At 36.7% G+C, this 23,565-nt stretch overlaps 1 protein-coding gene across 7 annotated transcripts in view; it reads left to right on the top strand.

The window, feature by feature from the left end:
- Positions 1-23,565, top strand: part of ATP7A (ATPase copper transporting alpha) — a 147,905-nt gene that overhangs the window by 92,194 nt on the left and 32,146 nt on the right. For 5 of the 7 annotated variants that reach the window (XM_067022991.1, XM_059050748.2, XM_067022988.1 and 2 more), the window contains 6 exons: positions 2,898-3,104; positions 12,063-12,226; positions 17,435-17,596; positions 19,636-19,712; positions 19,918-20,143; positions 22,742-22,975. In XM_067022991.1, the coding sequence (XP_066879092.1) occupies positions 2,898-3,104; positions 12,063-12,226; positions 17,435-17,596; positions 19,636-19,712; positions 19,918-20,143; positions 22,742-22,975 (1,070 nt within the window). The remainder of the gene's footprint in view (positions 1-2,897; positions 3,105-12,062; positions 12,227-17,434; positions 17,597-19,635; positions 19,713-19,917; positions 20,144-22,741; positions 22,976-23,565) is intronic. The other 2 variants (XM_067022992.1, XM_067022990.1) reach the window with 1 other exon arrangement.

The raw sequence follows: 23,565 nt of genomic DNA, 5'->3' as shown, positions 1-23,565 counted from the left end.
AGATCAGAGTTTAAGATGCCACCAGAATTGTGGCTCCCTATTTTCTGAATGCCAGTGTCAGTGGTGATCCAGACTTCACAGTCTGCCACTCTGACCTGTTCCTAGAGGTACAGGGATCAGTGCATTTCACCTTCATGTCATACCAGTCCTGGGTGGGCCATAAATGTTAAAGGAGGTAGTGAGAAAAATGGGAGGTGTTTTTTATCATGACCATCAATCTCATCATTCTCTTAAAAAGACATAGTATATGAAGTTGTCTTCACTAACCAATTAAAGCAAACACAATATGCAAATTCCTTTTCCTTTTTTGTAACTTTTTAATCTTTAATTTCAAACTTACAGAAAAGCTGCAAGAATAGTACAAAGAATTCCTGTTTACCAATTTCACTCAGATTCCACAGTTGTTAATATTTTGCCACATTTGTTTTATCATTCTCTTTCTCTGTCGACAGAGACATATATTCAAACACACATTACCCACACACGTATATACCTTTTTCTGAATCATTTGAGAGTAAGTTGCAGACATGATGTTTATAATTGTTTTTAAGCCATTTTCTGATTATGTATTTATTCTTCATATTACTTTAGACTGAACCTGCCAGTTTTGGGGATCAGATTGGAAACCCTTTCTTCAAATTTTTGGAATCTTTTCTGATTGTTGCCTCAAGTGCAGGAGAGTCAGCCTTCCTTTTGAATTCATTTAGGCATAAGTACTGGCTACAGCTTATAGAAAAGCTAATTTAAAGAAACTAGCCATTTAATTCATTGTGGCTTTATAACACCTGTACTGCCTCTGTGGAAGATGGAAGGTTTTGCTCTTCTTGCCACACTCGCTGGGGTAAAGGTCACAATTTTATGAATCTTTGTTGAGAAGTCTTGCCAATGTAGCTAAAAGGGATCACCTCGGGGCTTCCCTGGTGGCGCAGTGGTTAAGAATCTGCCTGCCAATGCAGGGGACATGGGTTTGAGCCCTGGTCTGGGAAGATCCCACATGCCACGGAGCAACTAAGCCCGTGGGCCACAACTACTGAGCCTGCACTCTAGAGCCCGTGAGCCACAACCACAACAAGAGAAGCCACCGCAATGAGAAGCCCACACACAGCAATGAAGAATAGCCCCTGCTCACTGCAACTAGAGAAAGCCCACACACAGCAACAAAGACTCAATGCAACCAAAAAAAAAAAAGGCATCACCTCTATGACTTATTTTAATTTAATACTGTACTTCTAGAGTGTGAAAATTGTAGATGGTATTTAGGTTACTTCTGGTACCTGAAAGAACTAAATTACTCTGGAACAAGACTTAAAGTAATTGGTAGTATAAACTTTTTTTTTCATTGTCCAAGTTCAAAGTTAAGTCTTGACAGTAATTATGAGAGAATGAATAAGCTCCTGGCTAGATTAAAATAATGTTTTTTTTCAAAGCAAAGCTATTTCCTTTGGGCAAATGAGCCTCCTTTTTGAATTTTTGGTACTATTTGGTAAATTTTGTCCTCTTTGTTCTAAATAATGCTCTCATAATCTGAATGAATATCATTTTCTGAACTGATCCACTTAAGACCAGAGACTGACTAATTTCCGAATGGGGAGAATCTTGTCCTTTGCTATTCAGAGTGTCCTTTGCTCTACTCAGACTGACAGTACTGCCATCACCTGGAAGCTTGTTGGAAAAGTAGAGTCTCAGGCCCCACCCTAAATGTACTGAATCAGAACCTGCATTTTAACAAGATCTCCCAGGTGATGGTATGTGGGTTAAAATTTAAGAGCCATTATTATAACTGATTTGATAAGTCTAGATCATTATTCATTAGGGAAATGGTAAGGCTTTTGTTAAAGTTTCTTCAAAAGATGCCCTTTTTCAGCACCCTAAAACCCAACTCTGCTATGCAAGCTTTCCTCTGTGGGCTAGCCAAACAGACCTGAACCAGTTTTTTGCCCAAGGGGAAGAAATAACAAGTTAGGTTAGTGGAAATTTCCACATCACTTCTTTTCCTCCTTATCTGTGCAGGAGAGTAGAAACTCTCGCTTCTTTGCATGTATTGATACATGGATGTGCAAAAGGGAATACTTTCTCCCTTCTTGGGAGGTGATTAATACTGCAGTGGATAAAGTGAAACAGAATAGCAACTTTTCTGAGACTGCAGGGGAGCTTCTGGGATGACAGAAACTTTCCACTGTTTCACAGTCCATAAACATTCTACGGAAAGAGTCTCTGAACACTCCTTTGCGAAAAATGAAGGTTACTGCTGACATTCCTTGCCTCTTCTTCCATTGTCCACAAAGGCATTTTAATTTTAACAATACGATATATTGGTGTTAAAAGTTCAAACATACAGAATTGTCTGTAGAGGAAGTTTGTTCATCTGTCTGTTATTCTGTTCCTGCTTTAACCCCATTCCCCAGAAGGAGCCACCATTAATAGTTTGGTATGTACCCTCCTAGGCTTTCTTTTGCAGGTTCTCATATATACACTCTAACAATTTTTAAATGACATTATACTTCAGTGCTGTTTTGCCAACTGCTTTTGGTTCCACTTACTATATCACGAATTGCTTTACTGCCAGTATGTAAATCGTTAACATAATGATAAAAATAAGAGCTATCTATTAACAAACCATTGTCTACTCCGGTTTGGGGTAGAGATAATGGCTTGAAGATATTGATGTAAAGTTTTGTTTATTCAATTACTTCAGATTTTCCCGAGAATTGGGATGGGCAGTGTTGAACTTGGAAGTCACTTCCTAGAAAGTGTAGAGATAATATTGCACTGGGCTCTAGGTCCATGACAGTTTTAAAGGAGTGGATTGACAGTGCCAGAAGGTGTGGATTGTGATGAGTGACAAGGATGCAGCTGGAGAATACCTCAAATGAAAAGAATCTTTTCCTGTCCACCAGATACAAATGAGCCACTGGTAGTAATAGCTCAGTCCTCATCGGAAATGCCACTTTTGACCTCAACTAATGAATTTCATACCAAAATGATGACACCAATTCATTACAAAGAGGAGGCAAAGACTTCATCTAAGTGTTACGTACAGGTCACTGGTATGACTTGTGCTTCCTGTGTAGCAAACATTGAACGGAATTTAAGACGAGAAGAAGGTAAGGCACTCTTAAAGCCTGTTATTTTATGTACTAGTTTGAGGACTCTGTCCCTTTTGTCCTCTTATGTGTTTTGTAACCATGTTTACATGGTTACATGTAACCTTGTAAAGGCCTCATAAAGACCATGCTTACATGGTCTTTACATGTAACCATGTTTACATGTAACCATGCCAAGGCCTCATAAAGACTATCAGTGATTTGCAGGACAACCTTGACTTCCTGACAACCAGTTTTTGTTAGTGTTTTGTTCCCTTAGATATAGTTCCTCTCATGTTTACCTCATGGCCACATTTTAATATCAATGAAGTTTGTAGTCAAATAGCAGAAGGAAATACATAAGATTACTATTCTTTATGGACCTTGGCTACAATGGATGTTAAGAAACATGAATTTTCTGATAAAGCTATGCTTAAAACTAACAACTACAATCCATAAGTTTCAATATTACTATACCCACAGTGGACCAAAGCCAAGTTTGTTTAGAATTGTTCTCTTCCAACAATTTGATCACTGTTCTTTGCTTGCAGTAAAAGTGTTCAAAAGTTACTTAATATTGTGTACAAGTCATCATTTTAGGTTACAAATTCATAGAATAGCTATAATATATCTATATTTTTTAATTTTTAAATTTAATTTTATTTTTTATACAGCAGGTTCTTATTAGTTATCCATTTTATACATATTAGTGTATATATGTCAATCCCAATCTCTCAATTCATCACACCACCACCCCCTCACCACTTTCCACCCTTGGTGTCCATATGTTTTTCTCTACATCTTTCTCAACTTCTGCCCTGCAAACTGGTATATCTGTACCATTTTTCTAGATTCCACATATATGCATTAATATACGATATTTGTTTTTCTCTTTCTGACTTACTTCACTGTGTTTGACAGTCTCTAGATCTATCCACATCTCTACATTCCTTTTTATGGCTGAGTAATATTCCTTTGTACATATGTACCACATCTTCTTTATCCATTTGTCTGTTGATGGGCCTTTAGGTTACTTCCATGACCTGGCTACTGTAAATAGTGCTGTAAGGAACATTGGGGTGCACGTGTCTTTTTGAATTATGGTTTTCTCTGCGTATATACCCAGTAGTGAAATTGCTGGGTCACATGGTAATTCTATTTTTACTTTTTTAAGGAACCTCCATACTGTTCTCCATAGTGGCTGTATCAATTTACATTCCCACCAACAGTGCAAGAGTGTTCCCTTTTCTCCACAGCCTCACCAGCATTTATTGTTTGTAGATTTTTTGATGATGGCCATTCTGACTGGTGTGAGGTGTTACCTCATTGTAGTTTTGATTTGCATTTCTCTAATGATTAGCGATGTTGAACATCCTTTCATGTGTTTGTTGGCCATCTGTATATCTTCTTTGGAGAAATGTCTATTTAGGTCTTCTGCCCATTTTTGGATTGGGTTGTTTGTTTTTCTTGATATTGAGCTGCATGAGCTGCTTGTATATTTCAGAGATTAATCCTTTGTCACTTGAATTGTTTGCAAATATTTTCTCCTATTCTGAGGGTTGTCTTTTTGTCTTGTTTGTAGTTTCCTTTGATTTGCAAAAGCTTTTAACTTTCATTCAGTCCCATTGGTTTATTTTTGGTTTTATTTCCATTACTCTAAGAGGTGGATCAAAAAAGATCATGCTGCGATTTATGTCAAAGAGTGTTCTTCCTATGTTTTCCTGTATGAGTTTTATAGTATCCGGTCTTACATTTAGATCTCTAATCCATTTTGAGTTTATTTTTGTGTATGGTGTTAGGGAGTGTTCTAATTTCATTCTTTTACATGTAGCTGTCCAGTTTTCCCAGCACCAATTATTGAAGACACTGTCTTTTCTCCACTGTATATCCTTGCCTCCTTTGTCATAGGTTAGTTAACCATAGGTGTGTGGGTTTATCTCTGGGCTTTCTATCCTGTTCCATTGATCTCTATTTCTGTTTTTGTGCCAGTACCATATTGTCTTGATTACTGTCCCTTTATAGTATACTATGAAGTCAAGGAGCCTGATTCCTCCAGCTCCGTATTTTTCCCTCAAGACTACTTTGGCGATACGGGGTCTTTTGTGTCTCCATACAAATTTTAAGATTTTTTGTTCTAGTTCTATAAAAAAAAAATGCCATTGGTAATTTGATAGGGATTGCATTGAATCTGTAGATTGCTTTGGGTAATAGAGACATTTTCACAATGTGGATTCTTCCAATCCAAGAACATGGTATATCTGTCCATCTGTTTGTATCATCTTTAATTTCTTTCTTCAGTGTCTTATAGTTTTCTGCATACAGGTCTTTTGTCTCTCTAGGTAAGTTTATTCCTAGGTATTCTATTCTTTTTCTTGCAATGCTAAATGGGAGTGTTTCCTTAATTTCTCTTTCTGATCTTTTGTTGTTAGTGTATAGGAATGCAAGAGATTTCTGTACATTAATTTTGTATCCTGCAACTTTACCAAATTCATTGATTAGCTCTAGTAGTTTTCTGGTGGCATCTTCAGGATTCTCTATGTATAGTATCATGTCATTTGCAAACAGTGACAGTTTTACTTCTCCTTTTCCAATTTATATTCCTTTTATTTTTTTTTTCTTCTCTGATTGCCATGAATAGGACTTCCAAAACTGTGTTGATTAATAGTGGCAAGAGTGGACATCCTTGTCTTGTTCCTGATCTTAGAGGAAATGGTTTCAGTTTTTCACCATTGAGAATGATGTTTGCTGTGGGTTTGTTGTATATGGCCTTTATTATGTTGAGGTAGGTTCCCTCTATGCCCACTTTCTGGAGAGTTTTTATCATAAATGGGTGTTGAATTTTGTCAAAAGCTTTTTCTGCATCTGTTGAGATGATCATATGGTTTTTATTCTTCAATTTGTTCATATGGTGTATCACATTGATTGATTTGCATATATTGAAGGATCCTTGCATCCCTGAGATAAATCCAACTTCATCATGATGTGTGATCCTTTTAATGTATTGTTGGATTCTGTTTGCTAGTATTTTGTTGAGGATTTTTGCATCTATGTTCATCAGTGATATTGGCCTGTAGTTTTCTTTCTTTGTGACGTCTTTGTTTGGTTTTGGTATCAGGGTGATGGTGGCATCATAGAATGAGTTTGGGAGTGTTCCTTCCTCTGCACATTTTTGGAAGAGTTTGAGAAGGATTGGTGTTAGCTCTTCTCTAAATGTTTGACAAATTCACCTGTGTAGCCATCTGGTCCTGGACTTTTGTTTGTTGGAAGATTTTAAATCACAGTTTCAGTTTCATTACTTGTGATTGGTCTGTTCATATTTTCTGTTTCTTCCTGGTTCAGTCTTGGAAGGTTATACCTTTCTAAGAATTTGTCCATTTCTTCCAGGTTGTCCATTTTATTGGCATAGAGTTCCTTGTAGTAGTCTCTCAGGATGCTTTGTATTTCTGTGGTGTCTGTTGTAACTTCTCCTTTTTCATTTTTAATTTTATTGAGTCCTCTCCCTCTTTTTCTTGATGAGTCTGGCTAATGATTTATCAATTTTGATTATCTTTTCAGAGAGCCAACTTTTAGTTTTATTGATCTTTGCTGTTTTCTTTGTTTCTATTTCATTTATTTCTGCTCTGATCTTTATGATCCCTTTCATTCCGCCAAATTTGGGTTTTGTTTGTTCTTCTTTCCCTAGTTCCTTTAGGTTTAAGGTTAGATTGTTTATTTGAGATTTTTCTTGTTTCTTGTGGTAGGCTTGTATAGCTATAAACTTCCCTCTTAGAACTGCTTTTGCTGCATCCCATAGTTTTGGGGTCATTGTGTTTTCATTGTCATTTGTCTCTAGGTATTTTTTGGTTTCCTCTTTGATTTCTTCATTGATCTCTTAGTTAGTAATGTATTGTTTAGCCTCCATGTGTTTGTATTTTTTATGTTTTTTTCCCTGTGAATCATTTCTAATCTCATAGGGTTGTGGTCAGAAAAGATGCTTGATATGATTTCAATTTTCTTAAATTTACTGAGGCTTGATTCGTGACCCAAGATGTGATCAATCCTGGAGAATATTCCATGTGCACTTGAGAAGAAAGTGTAATCTGCTCTTTTTGGATGGAATGTCCTATAAATATCAATTAATGTATCTGGTCTATTGTGTCATTTAGTTTCTGTTTCCTTATTAATTTTCTGTTTCGATGATCTGTCCATTGGTGTAAGTGAGGTGTTAAAGTCCCCCACTATTCGTGTGTTACTGTCAATTTCCTCTTTTTCGGCTGTTAGCAGTTGCCTTATATATTGAGGTGTTCCTATGTTGGGTGCATATATAGTTATAATTGTTATATCTTCTTCTTGGATTGATGCCTTTATCATTATGTAGTGTCCTTCCTTGTCTCTTGTAACATTTCTTTACTTTAAAGTCCATTTTATCTGATATGAGTATTGCTACTCGAGCTTTCTTTTTTTTTTTTTTTTTTTTTGTGATACCCGGGCCTCTCACTGTTGTGGCCTCTCCCGTTGCAGAGCACAGGCTCCGGACGCGCAGGCTCAGCGGCCATGGCTCACAGGCGCAGCCGCTCCACGGCATGTGGGATCTTCCCGGACCGGGGCACGAACCCGTATCCCCTGCATCGGCAGGTGGACTCCCAACCACTGCGCCACCAGGGAAGCCCTCGAGCTTTCTTTTGATTTCCATTTGCATGGAATATCTTTTTCCATCCCCTCACTTTCAGTCTGTATGTGTACCTAGGTCTGATGTGGGTCTCTTGTAGACAACATATAAATGGGTCTTGTTTTTGTATCCATTCAATGAGCCTGTGTCTTTTTGTTGGAGCATGTAATCCATTCACGTTTAAGGTAATTATCAATGTGTATGTTCCTATTACCATTTTCTTAATCGTTTTGGGTTTGTTTTTGTAGGTCGTTTTCTTCTCTTGTGTTTCCCACTTAGGGAAGTTCCTTTAGCATTTGTTTTAGAGCTGGTTTGGTGGTGCTGAATTCTCTTAGCTTTTGCTTGTCTGTAAAGCTTTTGATTTCTCCATCAAATGTGAATGAGATCCTTGCTGGGTAGAGTAATCTTGGTTGTAGGTTTTTCCCTTTCATCACTTTAAGTATATCATGCCACTCCCTTCTGGCTTGTAGAGTTTCTGCTGAGAAATCAGCTGTTAACCTTATGGGAGTTCCCTTGTATGTTATTTGTCGTTTTCCCCTTGCTGCTTTCAATAATTTTTTTTTGTCTATAATTTTTGATAGTTTGATTACTGTGTGTCTCGGCGTGTTTCTCTTTGGGTTTATCCTATATGGGACTCTCTGTACTTCCTGGACTTGGGTGGCTATTTCCTTTCCCATGTTAGGAATGTTTTTGACTATAATCTCTTCAAATATTTTCTTGGGTCCTTTCTCTCTTCTCCTTCTGGGACCCCTATAATGCAAATGTTGTTGTGTTTAATGTTGTCTCAGAAGTCTCGTAGGCTGACTTCATTTCTTTTCATTCTTTTTTCTTTATTCTGTTCCACGGCAGTGATTTCCATCATTTTGTCCTCCAGGTCAGTTATCTGTTCTTCTGCCTCAGTTATTCTGCTATTGATTCCTTCTAGTGTAATTTTCATTTCAGTTATTGTATTCATGTTTGTTTGTTTGTTCTTCAGTTCTTCTAGGTGTTCTTTAAACATTTCTTGCGTCTTCTCGATCTGTGCCTCCATTCTTTTTCCAAGATCCTGGATCATCTTCACTATCATTATTCTGAATTCTTTTTCAGGAAGCTTGCCTATCTCCACTTCATTTAGTTGTTTTTCTGGGGTTTTATCTTGTTCCTTCATCTGGTACATAGTCCTCTGCCTTTTCATCTTGTCTATCTTTCTGTCAATGTGGTTTTTGTTCCACAGGCTGCAGGACTGTGGTTCTTCTTGCTTCTGTTGTCTACCCTTTGGTGGATCAGGCTATCTAAGAGTCTTGAGCAAGTTTCCTGATGGGAGGGTGTGGTGGTGGTTAGAGCTGGGTGTTGCTCTGGTGGGCAGAGCTCAGTAAAACTTTAATTCCCTTGTCTGCTGATGGGTGGGGCTGTGTTCCCTCCCAGTTGTTTGTTTGGCCTGAGGAGACCCAACCCTCAAGCCTACCCGGCTCTTTGGTGGGAGTAATGGTGGTCTCTGGGAGGCCTCATGCCAAGCAGCACTTCCCAGAACTTCTGCTGCCAGTGTCCTTGTCCTCACTGTGAGACACAGCCACCCCCTGCCTCTGTAGGAGACCCTTCAACAGTAGCAGATAGGTCTGGTTCAGTCTCCTATGGGGTCACTGCTCCTTGCTCTGGGTCCCGATGCACACACTGCTTTGTGCGTGCCCTCTGAGGGTGGAGTCCCTGTTTCCCCCAGTCCTGTAGAAGTCCTGCAATCAATCCCATCAGCCTTCAAAGTATGATTCTCAAGGAATTCATCCTCCCGTTGCCGGACCCCCAGGTTGGAAAGCCTGACTTGGCACTCAGAACCTTCACTCCAGTGGGTGGACTTCTGTGGTATAAGTATTCTCCAGTTTGTGAGTCACCAACCCAGCAGTTATGGGATTTGATTTTATTGTGATTGTGCCCCTCCTACCATCTCATTGTGGCTTCTTCTTTGTCTTTGGATGTGGGGTATCTTTTTGGTGAGTTCCCGTGTCTTCCTGTCCATGATTGTTCAGCAGTTAGTTGTGATTCTGGTGCTTTTGCAAGAGGGAGTAGGTGCACGTCCTTCTCGTCCACCATCTTCAAGCCATTCTACATTATAGTTTTTTTAATCAGTCACACTCACATGTTTTAGCTTATAATTTTGCACTCACATTAATGGACTTTGCAGTATGCATAGTAGATTTGTTAACCATAAAGATATGTGAGTATGTTTAATGAGCCTGAGTCATAGGTTTGGTACTCAAGCAGCCCTCGCCCAAGATATCTTAATGATACATGCTGTTAGTCAGAAGGGCTGAATACATATGATTATTATAAGCTTATCTCCCCTATTGGGGAAATAACTCAAAGTATGTACATTAATAATGCAATTCTGTAGCCAGTAGAATCACCTTGTATGTAAAGGCCAGCACATTATTGTAACAAAATGTATGTTATACACTAGAGCCATCTTCAGTTCAATATTATCTTGTTTGCATTCTGTCATTCTCGCGTCCTTCATTTCAGCCTCCATTATATCTAATTAGAATGCAGTCAGGGCTAAATTACACTTTGAGTGATTAAAAAAGAACAGGAGGGAAGTTGCAAGCAAATGAAAGCAAAAAGAAGTTTTCAAGGGGTCTGTTTAATTTTAGAACAAACTCTTTTGGGGCAGTTCAGAAATAGCCTTTCTCGTGAGACAAGCAATGCCTGTTACAAATTACAGTTACAGATCTTTTTTCTTTTTTAATCCATTAAGCTGATACTTCCAGTTACCTACTACTACCCCTTTACTTCCTCCTAACCCAGTTAGGCATACCACTGCCCTAGCTGGGGTCACTACATTCACTTTTGTTTTTTTAATTAAGTGGCACTGGTCTTCCCTCAGTTTCATCTGCATTATATTTTTAAAAATGAATTGATAGAGTTCTAATTATATTTTGAAGTAAGAATTTTAAAAATTGTCCATAATTTATATAAGTATGGAACATGTTTTTGAAACTTGAAAAAACAGATTTTCTCTTTCTCTTTGGCTGTAGATTACATTCAACTGAAGCAAGAAGATTTTTTTTCCTACTTTCTCTATACCCTTCTCTTATTACTGATACTTTCCTGTGTTCTGATCTTCTGAATTATTTGGTACCCACAAAACCCAGTGTGTAACCATTATTTTTTTCCAAAGAAAATAATAGTATTTTATTTTATTTTTTTAACCACTTTTATACAGAAAACTTAGATTATATTAGATATTTTTTCTTCTTATTAAAAACTATTATTAAATTAATATTTGGATATTTTTTTTCTTTTTGTCAAAACCCAGAGCTAACCTATGGACTGTTGATCCCTATTCCCTGACAGGTAGCCACCAAGTGCTGCTGATTCCTAGAAAGAACTGCCGTTTCTGCTTCTTGTTATTAATTTTCTTCCTGGCAGTGACAGCAGTAGCTGGCCTAGAGAAGTGGGATGGTTGTTAACAAAATGCTTACACCAGAGAACAGCATGACTGCCATAAAATGAACTTTTTTGTTAAGTTGTGTGGCACTTTTTTTTTCTTAGGAATAAGAGCATTTTAGATTAGTGTGTGTCAGACAATAAAACTTGAGAAAGAAATTACTGTTATTTGGCAATATTGTAATGTGTACGTTGGTATATTCTTGGGTTCTTTGCTACAACTGCAGTCATTTCCTAAGTACAAGAGTTCCTTTCTCTAGGACTCTGTCTTATGAGTTTCTAAAAATACTTTATATTTACATGATAAGGTCTCAATCGATTATAATTCATGGGCATTATTTGGATCCCAATTCAAGCAAACAAACAAACAGTGTTAAACAGTTGTAAGACAGTTGAGGAAATGTGAACATTGCCTGGATATTTGATGATTTTCAGGAATTATTTTAGGTTTGATAATGGTATTATGGTTCTTTTTTAAAGAAAAGAGTCATCTTTTAGTGATATGTATTTAAATATTTACATATGATACAATATCTGGGATTTGCTTCATAATAATCAGGGTAAAGGGCAGGGAGTGAGTGGGTAGGAATATATATGAAACAAGAGCAGCCCAGTGTTATTGATAATTATTGAAGCTGAGAGATGGGTACATCAAGTTTATTATGTTGTTTTCTCTTTTGTGTGTGTGTGTGTGTGTATGTATTTGAAAATTTCCATACTAAAAAGTTTTTTAAAATGAGACCTTCTTTTCAAATAGTTTTATTTGATTTGGGTTCAAGACTATATAAAAGTTAAGAAATAAATTTCTCCAGATTCACTTAATCCTCTCACAGTTAAATGAAAAAAAACTATAATAAGATTATTATTTTTATGAGAAATGTTATCTGAATTGTTTTTCTTATCAATATTCCTAGGAATATATTCTGTACTTGTGGCTCTGATGGCTGGGAAGGCAGAAGTAAGATATAACCCTGCTGTCATACAACCCCCGATGATAGCCGAGTTAATCCGAGAGCTTGGATTTGGAGCCACTGTTATAGAAAATGCTGATGAAGGGGATGGTGTTTTGGAACTTGTTGTAAGTAAGACGTTTTGTGTGGTTAATAGAATTTGCAGGAAAAACTTGGCAAGAATTCAGAAAAGAGTTTGAAAGATAATTAAAATGTTGGGACAATAAAACATAAAATGAAAATTAAGGAAACTGGAAAGATATGACAATGGTGGCCTTCAAGCATAGAATGTAAAAGATAATCATCTCTATTAAGAACCAATAAACAGAATTGGGTTTGAATGAATAAATGAAAATCAACTTTTAAAATATAGTATGATTCCTACGTGAAATTACTAGAAGAAATATTTGGAGCTTTTTTCAATATTCTATTTTTAAAATTTCAGACATCAGGAAAGTCAAAAGAATCGTACAGTTGAACATTCTTATACACACTGCATAGATTCTGCAATTAACATTTTACTATATTTGTTTTATCGTACATCAGTCCATTGTGGAAATAATTTTAAACTCACAAAGAAATTGCAAAAATAGTACAGAGGATATCCCTGTAGCCTCTACCTAGCTTTTCCCAGTGATAACATCTAATCTATCATTTAAAAAATAATATTAGTGTGGGAAGAGTCTTTCTAAATATCATACAAAATCCATAAAAGACAAGGTTGATAACTTCAGGTACATAAAAATTTCTTCTTGGGAGAAAAACACCATAAACAAAGTCAAAAGGCAAGTAAAATAATTGTAATTCATATCATAAATGAAGGTTAATTTCCTTAATATATGAAGAAGTGTTGTAAATCAATAAGAGCCATCAACCCAAAAGAAAGATGGTAAAGGATATGAACTGACAGTTCACAGAAAAGCCAAAACAGTACCTCTTTAAATGAAAAAATGTTCGATGTCACTTTTAATAAGAGTAAAGCAAATTAAAACTGCACTGAAATGCCATTTTCCACCTGTGAGATTGGTAAAGATAAAAAGCAATTTTGTTAACACTGTGTTTGATCTCTCATATATTGCTGGTGGAATGTCAATTGAGACAAGGACTCAACAGAATAATTTGGCAATATCTATCAAAAGTTAAAATTGCACATAGCTTTTGCCTCAGAAGCTGCGCTTGTAGGAAATTATCCAGCAGACATATTTGGATATGTATGAAATGATATGTGTGCAAAGATGTTCATTATAGTATTTTTATAATAGCAAAAGATAGGAAACAAACTAAATGTCGGTCATTGGAGACTGATACATACATGCATACCATGGGATACTAAGCAGCTATTAAAAACAATGGGTTGGTTTGTACTTTTTAAAGACTTCTAGGGCTTCCCTGGTGGTGCAGTGGTTGAGAGTCTGCCTGCCGATGCAGGGGACGCGGGTTCGTGCCCTGGTCCAGGAAGATCCCACATGCTGTGGAGCGGCTGGGCCCCTGAGCCGTGGCCGCTGAGCCTGCATGTCTGGAGCCTGTGCTCCGCAATGGGAGAGGCCACAACAGTGAGAGGCCTGCGTACCGCAAAAAAAAAAAAAAAAAAAAGACTTCTAAAAATTAATAGCCTTATTGAAATATGATTTACATACCATAAAACTCACCCTTTTAAAGTGTACAATTCAGTGGTTTTTAGTATATTCTCAGAGTTGTACAAACTAATCACCACTATCAAATTTCAAAACATTTTTATCACCCCCCAAAAAAACCCCATACCTATTAGCAGTCAGTCCTCATTCTTTTTTTTTTTTTTTTTTTTTTTTTTTTTTTTTTGTGGTATGCGGGCCTCTCACTGTTGTGGCCTCTCCCGTTGCGGAGCACAGGCTCCGGACGCGCAGGCCTAGCGGCCATGGCTCACGGGCTTAGTTGCTCTGCGGCATGTGGGATCTTCCCGGACCAGGGCACGAACCCGTGTCTCCTGCATCGGCAGGCGGACTCAACCACTGCGCCACCAGGGAAGCCCCCCTCATTCTTGATATTAATCATTTGAGTCTTCTTTTTTTTTTCCTTCATCACTCCAGCCAAAAGTTTGTCAATTTTGTCAGTCTTTTCAAGTAACCAACTTTTGGTTTTGTTGATTTTCTCTATTCTCTCTTTTGTTAATTTTCACTCTAATCTTTGTTATTTCCTTCCATCTGTTTGCTTTAGATTTAGTTTGTTTTACTTTCTCTAGTGTCTTAAGGTAGAAAGTTAGGTTATTTATTTGAGATATTTCTTATTTTAAAATATTGGCACTTATAAATTTCCCTATAGGCACTGATTTCATTTCAGTTATTGTACTTTTCAACTCCAAACTTCCATTGGGCCTTTCTAATAATCTCTCTGTCTTTATTGATACTTTCTGTTTGGTGGGATATTGTCTCATACTTTCCTTTAATTCTTTAGACATAATTTCCTTTAGTTCAGTGAATATATTTAAAATAGCTGGTTCAAGATCTTTGCCTAGTAAATCCAATGTCTGGGCTTCATCAGGGAAAGATTTTTCCTGTGTATAGGCCATACTTTCTTGTTTCATTGTATGTCTGACAGTTTTTTGTTGAAAATATAATGTAGTAACTCTGGAAATAAGATTCTTCCCCTCTCCTCAGGGTTTGTTATTTGTTGCTGTTTGTCATTGTTATTGTTTGTGCAGTGACTTCTGAACTAATTCTATAAAGTCTGTGTTCTTTGTTGTGCGTGGCCACTGAAATCTCTGTTTGGTTAGCTCAGTTGTCAGCTAATGATCAGACAATGATTGCCTTAAATATCTGGAACCAATAAGTCTCCCAGTCTTTGCTAAAGAGCTCTTTGTAAATGTTGGGGCATGCCTTGAACACTCAGCCCTGCAGCTGTCAGTTTTGCCTTAGCCTTCGACTCCTGCTTCTATGGAGCCTAAAGGTCAGCCTGAGGTGAGAAGTTAGGGCCTTTTCCGTTCTTTTCTGAACATACACACAGCCCTGGACATGTGCATAACCCTATGCATGTGCATGGCCTTCTAGATTCCTAGGAATATGTTGGAGCGCTTATGGACATCTTGCTTCCTGGCTTTCCTTTTTAGGCTTTTTTGTTAGTCTGTTGTTCGCCCCAACTGTTATCCATTGGCTCAGGCAACCACAAGGTTAAATAATTTCCTCTAACTGTTTCTGACAAATTATCCTGGGGAAAAGGCTTTTTGTATTCACTGAGATCATCAGGACAAACAGACATCTTTGCAAGTGGGATATTTCAGAGAACCATCAGACAGGCCAAATAATGACAGTTATCTGGGAATGAGGCTTTGAAGGTACTCCAGTCTTTTTCTGTCCTCTCTGGTAGCTTCCCTGATGCTGTTTTTCACCATGATTGTGGCCTATCGGTCTTCATGGCTATCCTAGAGCTGGAGGAGAGGGGATGGGAATATGGCAAACTGTAATGCCATATAGCTTGCTGTTTTATTGGAATTTATCTGATTTTCTTGAATAAATGCTTCCTGCATTGCTCTAAGCTTTTGTTTAATTTTCAGATTTCATTTTTAATCAGTATTTTAAATTGAGGTGTAGATGATTTACAATATTAGTTTCAAGTGTACAGCATAGTGATTCAAAATTCTTACAGATTATACTCCATTTAAAGTTATTGTAAAATATTGGCTATATATCTTGTGCTGTTCAATATATCCTCATAGCTTATTTATTTTGTACATAGTAATTTGTACCTTTTAATCCCTACCCGTATCTTGCCCCAACCCCTTTCCCTTTTCCCATTGATAACCACTAGTTTGTTCTCTATGTGTAGGTTTCTGTTTATTGTATTCATTTGTTTGTTTTATTGTTTAGATTCCACATATAGAGGATACGATACAGTATTTGTCTTTCACTGTCTGACTTATTTCACTAAGTATAATACCCTCCAAGTCTATCCATGTTGTTGCAAATGGCAAAATTTCATTCTTTTTTATGGCTGAGTAGTATTCCATCGTGTGTGTGTGTGTGTGTGCCTGTGTGTCTGTGTGTCTGTGTCTGTGTGTGTGTGTGTGTATCACATCTACTTTATCCATTCATCTATTGATGGAACTTAGGTTGCTTCCATATCTTGGCTATTATAAATAATACTGCTATGAGCATTGAGGTACGTGTATCTTTTTTAATTAGTGTTTTTGCTTTCTTTGGATATATACACAGGAATGGAATTGCTGGGTCATATGGTAGTTCTATTTTCAGTTTTTTGAGGAAAATCCATACCATTTTCTATAGTGGCTGCAGCAATTTACATTCCCACCAACAGTGTACAAGGGTTCCCCTTTATCCAGCGTTTCTGAAAAAGGTGGTTCCAACAACTTTTGCCAGTTTTCTCATTGCTTTTGTGGAGGAGAGAATTTTCAGAAATCCTCACTCCACTATTAATGATATTCTTTTGGTGGATATTCTTAAATAAGTACTTTGTAATTTGTTGTGTACTCTTTTTGGTTACTTCCCATAATCTTTCAGTGGTTGGTTTTTGAAACTTTTGTCCAGTTTTATCATTGCTCTTTGGGGAAAGGATTTGCTGAGCTCCTCACACAGTCATTCCAGAAGTCCTGCCCCTCCATTTTATTTTTTATTTTTATTTATTTATTTATTTATTTTTGCAGTACGTGGGCCTCTCACTGTTGTGGCCTCTCCCGTTGTGGAGCACAGGCTCTGGACGCACAGGCTCAGCGGCCATGGCTCACGGGCCCAGCTGCTCCGCGGCATGTGGGATCTTCCCAGACCGGGGCACGAACCCGTGTGCCCTGCATTGGCAGGCAGACTCTCAACCACTGCGCCACCAGGGAAGCCCCTGCCCCTCTATTTTAGAATTTAATACCCAACTAAAATATAACCTCACTCAAGACATAGGGCAAAATACATTTTGGGACAAAGGCAGAACACTTTTGTTATCCATTAACCTTCACTAGAAGTAAAACTAAAGGATATATATATATATATATATATATATATATATACACACACACATACATACTTATATACTTTAGCAGGGTGAAAAAAATCTAGAGGGAAGCAAGGCATTGAATACAAGAAACAATGATAGTTGTCAAATCCTCTATCACTGAGTAATAACAGGAAGAGGGAGACTTAATGAGATCCTTAATGTTGCACCTGGGACCATATCTTTGTTCAATGTAATATAAAAACAGTGATCTAATGATCATAATCTAAAGCATATGAATAGTGCAGATAAGATCTTGTTTGTTAATCCCTTGTTACAAGAGTCCTTTTAGTTTAAAGTAATAACTCACATTTAATGGAGGAAAAAAGTATATTTCTGAATAACAAAGCCTTTGTCTTTAACAGGTGAGAGGAATGACATGTGCCTCCTGTGTACATAAAATAGAGTCTACCCTCACAAAACATGGAGGGATCTTCTACTGCTCTGTGGCCCTGGCAACCAACAAAGCACATATTAAATATGATCCAGAAATTATTGGTCCCAGAGATATTATTCATACAATTGAAGTAAGTGCCAAGACTTTTTCTGTGTTCTTACCTATCTAGTGCATTTCTGTGTTCTTACCTATCTAGTCAGCATTCTCTTGAATCACTTCTGGTTTGTATCAGATAGAGATGATGAGAAAAATCTCATTCCTTTGTTTACCTCTATAGACAACATCTGTCTCAAAATTTAATGTGTGTCTGCCTTTTTTTTCTTGGTCTTCATCGGGAAGAATTAGGTAAAGGCACATTGGCACTATTAATCAGGAGCAGACTTAAGGAAGAACCACAGATCATTTAAAAATATTTAGAAAATGTAAGCAAAGTACAATTTGTTATGAGTAAAATTCATGTTAATCACTAAGAAAGTGAAGCATGCTAGATGCTGTATTGTTTGTTAGGTCAAAGCAAATGATATCATAGTTAAAGTAAGAAATTTAAAAGACCGAACCTTTTTCTCTGTGACAAATTCATCCTGCAGTCTTCAGTAAATCTTAAGTGGTAATACATGTGAAAGTGCTTTAGAAGTTTCACTGTGGTCTACCATTGGTGTTCTAATGATCTAAAAAGCATATTAATCATTCAGGTAAGATCCTGTTAATGTAGATAGTAATACCATTAACATCTTTGTGAAGCTAGCATTATTGAGTATCTACTATGTGCCAGTTACCAAAATTGCAAAGCTTCAACTCTTGATTTAATTCTCACAACAGTGCTGTCATCTTCATTTTGGAAGTGAGAAAACTCAGGTTATGAGATGTTACTTCCCCAAAGTCACATAGGTAGTAAGTGTCATAGCTGGGATTTGAGCCTAATCTTTCTGACTCCAATGCTCATGCTTGCTCTTTTCACTGTGTTATACTGCCAAGAAATGTAAGATGGCAGCATTTTCCCTAGCAGTTCAAAATATAGGGTATGTTACTGTCTATGTTCATATGAGTCTTACTTAGGTGTAATTTTCTTTCAGTACTTTATTTTATTGTGGAAAATTTTCATTCGTGTTCTTTTTTCTGGTACAACAAGAGTAAAGACTGCATATGCAAATCCTTGAATAATATATTTAGTATGGTGCTAGCTTTTGTGGCCTATTATTCAGTTTTCTGTACTTTCAGGGGATGGATAGATCAATGACTTGATAGATGTCAAAGCTAAAATTAAAAATAAAGTGATTAATATACATCAGTACTAGTAGATGCTTGTCTAAGTGTACAATTTATGATTTTACTACTGAATTCTCTTTTTTTATTGGAGTATAGTTGCTTTACAATGTTGTGTTAGTTTCTGCTGTACAGCGAAGTGAATCAGTTATACATATATCCACTCTTTTTTAGATTCTATTCCCATATAGGTCATTACAGAGTATTGAGTAGAGTTCCCTGTGCTATACAGTAGGTTCTTATTAGTTATCTATTTTATACATAGTAGTGTATATATCTCAATTCTGTCTTTATTAAGTCATCATACACTATGTCGGCCTGACCAAGTAATAGATTCTGTTTTTATACAAAATTACTTATTGGAGGCTTTAGTTGACTTCTTTTTTTTTTTTTTTTTGGTAGTATGCGGGCCTCTCACTGTTGTGGTCTCTCTCGTTGCGGAGCACAGGCTCCGGACGCGCAGGCCCAGCGGCCATGGCTCACGGGCCCAGCCGCTCCGCGGCATGTGGGATCTTCCCGGACCGGGGCACGAACCCGTGTCCCCTGCATCGGCAGGCGGACTCTCAACCACTGCGCCACCAGGGAAGCCCCTAGTTGACTTCTTGATATAAGAACCTCTACTGAGGACAACTGCACTTGAGTTAAATCAGTAGTTTGAGAACAGTAACTAGAGTTAACTAACTCTAACATTAACTAGAGTTGAGAAAATACTCATTTCTTTGATGAAAGATTAGAAACAAAGGTAATTAAGAGAAGGAAGCACATCTTCATCTTTATATTCCCCAGAATGACTTGCACTTAGTAATTGAATTGAGTTGTTCTTAATGACAATACCACAGCTTAGAATTTCTGTAGGTAATATTTATACTTTCAGTGAAATAATTGTTTTCTCATGAATTTCCTTAGAGCTTAGGTTTTGAAGCTTCTTTGGTCAAGAAGGACCGGTCAGCAAGCCACCTAGACCATAAACGAGAGATAAGACAGTAAGTACTTTTGGAATATCAGTGAAAAACAGATTTTGATTCCTCTTTACAAATTTAACAAACTGTTAAATTTGTAAAACTGTTAAGTTTTTTCAATATCATCCTTACACTGGGTGGGAATTGGTCACAAGTTATATTTCCTTATAGTACATAGAATCTTTAACCATTACCTATTTACTCAAATGATTTTTCTTTTCTATATTAGATGGCGACGGGCCTTTCTTGTGAGCCTGTTTTTCTGTATTCCTGTAATGGGGCTGATGATATATATGATGGTTATGGACCACCACCTTGCAACTCTTCACCATAATCAGAACATGAGCCAAGAAGAAATGATTAGCATTCATTCTTCTATGTTCCTGGAGCGCCAGATCCTGCCAGGATTGTCCATTATGAATTTGCTATCTTTTTTATTGTGTGTACCTGTACAGGCAAGTGAAATGTTAGCAAGTATATTTGTTAATAATGAAAAATAGCCAAAATGTGGCAGGTGAGGCTATTTTCAATTGTACAACAAATATTGGCCAGAAGTACGATCATTTTATGCTAGATGCTTTACAAAAATAATCTTAAACTGAGTGGTTAAAGTAGATAATAAATTACATTTTAACCCCGAAGGATACTGTTTAATGACAAGGCAGAGAATAAGAGTTCAACTAATCTTCAGTTATGAATTTGGTATTCATATCTGCTACTGTATGTAACTTTATATTTAAAGTTATTATAATAATAAAATGTTATACTTTATTTTATTTTTATTGTCTTTTTTTAACTTTTTATTTTATATTGGAGTACAATTGATTAACAATGTTGTGTTAGTTTCAGGTGTACAACAAAGTGATTCAGTTATACATATGCATGTAGGAAGTCTGGGATTGACATGTACATGCTGCTATATTTAATGGATAATGGCCAACAAGGACCTACTGTATAGCACAGGGAACTGCTCAATATTCTTTTTTTTTTAAACTTTTTACTTTATATTGGAGTGTAGCCAATAAACAATGTTGTGATAGTTTCAGGTGCACAGCAAAGTGACTCAGCCATACATCTACATGTATCCATTCTCCCCTAGATTCCCCTTCCATCCAGGCTGCCACATAACATTGTCTGCTCAATATTCTGTAACAACCTAAGTTGGAAAAGAATTTGATAAAATGTTATATTTTATTTCTTTATATTTATATTTTATATTAAATGCATTAAATTATCTTTATATTAATTATATTATAAATATATTTTATTTTAATATATTTATTATTAATTTATTCTATAAAATAATCATAATAGTTATATTATTTCTCCATGGCACTTAAGTACATTACTCTCTGTATGTTTTCTTTTTAAAAAAATTTTTCTTTTTTCTTTTTTTTATACAGCAAGTTCTTATTAGTTATACATTTTATACATATTAGTGTATATATGTCAATCCCAATCTCCCAATTCATCATCTTCTCCCCCCACCCCCACTTTCCCCCTTGGTGTCCATACATTTGTTCTCTACATCTGTGTCTCCATTTCTGCCTTGCAAACCAGTTCATCTGTACCATTTTTCTAGATTCCACATATATGCGTTAATATACAATATTTGTTTTTATTTTTATGACTTACTTCACTCTGTATGACAGTCTCTAGGTCCATCCATGTCTCTACAAATGATCCAATTTCATTATTTTTATGGCTGAGTAATATTCCATTGTATATATGTACCACATCTTCTTTACCCATTCATCTGTCAATGGCCATTTAGGTTGCTTCCATGACCTGGCTATTGTAAATAGTGCTGCAGTGAACATTGGGGTGCATGTGTCTTTTTGAATTATGGTTTTCTCTGGGTATATGCCCAGTAGTGGGATTGCTGGGTCATATGGTAATTCTATTTTTAGTTTTTTGAGGAACCTCAATACTGTTCTCCGTAGTGGCTGTATCAATTTACATTCCCACCAACAGTGCAAGTGGGTTCCCTTTTCTCCACAGCCTCTCCAGCATTTATTGTTTGTAGTTTTTTTTTTTTTTTTGCAGTATGCGGGCCTCTCACTGTTGTGGCTTCTCCCGTTGCAGAGCACAGGCTCTGGATGCACAGGTTCAGTGGCCATGGCCCATGGGCCCAGCCACTCCGCGGCATGTGGGATCTTCCCAGACCGGGGCACGAACCCGCATCCCCTGCATTGGCAGGCAGATTCTCAACCACTGCCAGGGAAGCCCTGTTTGTAGATTTTTTGATGATGGCTATTCTGACTGCTGTGAGGTGATACCTCATTGTACTTTTGATTTGCATTTCTCAAAGTGATGTGGAACATATTTTCATGTGTTTCTTGGCCATCTATATGTCTCCTTTGGACTTTTCAACTCTTCTTTTGAGATAAACTTTTACTGTGGAACACTTCCATCTAATAGATCTATTCCTTTTTTTTGATCCTTATAAAAAGCAATAATTATTTTTAAAACATCGTAGTATGTTTCTCTATACTGATGAACAATAAGCTTTTCAGTTATGTTTCCTAACGAAAACAGTGTACACATCCAATAGCTTGTGATAGGTTGAATTTGAAGAGGGAGGTGAGTTTTATATAAGAAATCATTGTCAGAAGAATGTAATTCTTTTCCTAGTTCTTGTTTTTGCTGGCTTCAAAAAGAATCCAAGATCCACTTGACTTTCTTTATATTATGGAATATCCATTGGATCATAGCAGAGAGCTGCCAAGGGCTTGTACAACAATTTGAATCCCCCCCCCACACACATACACACACACACATGTATCTGCTAAAATACAAGCACTATTGTTTCAGCTTAAAAAAACAGATCTCTCCTTAGGGGAATTCCCCATGGCCCAGGTTCAATCCCTGGTTGGGGAACTAAGATCCTGCAGGCTGCATGGTGCAGTGAAAAAAAATAATCTCTCTTTAGTTGTTTATGGATTAAATAAAAGCCAGAGGAAATTAACATTGATACTATATCTTAGTTATTGAGGTATATATGTGAATTTCAGCTTTTTTTAAAAGCACTAATCACTGTTTCTATATTACAGTTTTTTGGAGGCTGGCACTTCTACATTCAGGCCTACAAAGCACTGAAACATAAAACTGCAAATATGGACGTACTGATTGTGCTGGCAACTACCATTGCATTTGCTTATTCTTTGGTTATTCTTCTGGTTGCAATGTATGAGAGAGCCAAAGTGAACCCTGTTACTTTCTTTGACACACCTCCTATGCTATTTGTGTTTATTGCACTAGGCCGGTGGCTGGAACATGTAGCAAAGGTAAAGTAAGAAAGGGTGACATTTATTAAAATCTTGGGTGGGTAAATGACCTAATATTTTCTAGACAAGTTATTGGAAATATACATTGATTTATGTAGTTAACGATGTACTAAAAGAAGTATTTTTGTTTTGGCAGTATTTTAGGTTAAATATTCCTTTAGAAGATTTACCAAATTTATGGAATTAATACTTTAGATAATACAGTGTGTCCATGTTTATTTTAAGAGACATTTAAGAGTACTTATTTTACTTATATCACATTATTAATGGAAAAATTGATGCGACCACTGATTTAAAATAATGATGGAAAAAGATTCACCCACAATCCCATGGTATAACGGAAATCATTTTCTAATCCTGTTCCACATACATTTATATTTTACAGAGTGGCAAACATCGTATCCATACCACTTTGTGCCCTTAACACTTTAAAGTTTTTTCCCCATTTTTGCAGTCTAGATAATTACTCAGTGTTTCTGAATAATATTCTCTCAAATCAATGTGCTATAATTTACTAAACCATTCTGGTTTTGTTCTCAGATTGTTTCCAGAGTTTAATTTTAGGTAATCCTGCATTAAACATATTCATG

This window comes from Kogia breviceps, chromosome X (genome assembly GCF_026419965.1).
Source record: "Kogia breviceps isolate mKogBre1 chromosome X, mKogBre1 haplotype 1, whole genome shotgun sequence".
NCBI lineage: Eukaryota > Metazoa > Chordata > Mammalia > Artiodactyla > Physeteridae > Kogia > Kogia breviceps.
Note: the sequence above shows the minus strand (reverse complement) of the source record. Positions and strands in the feature narration are given on the sequence as shown.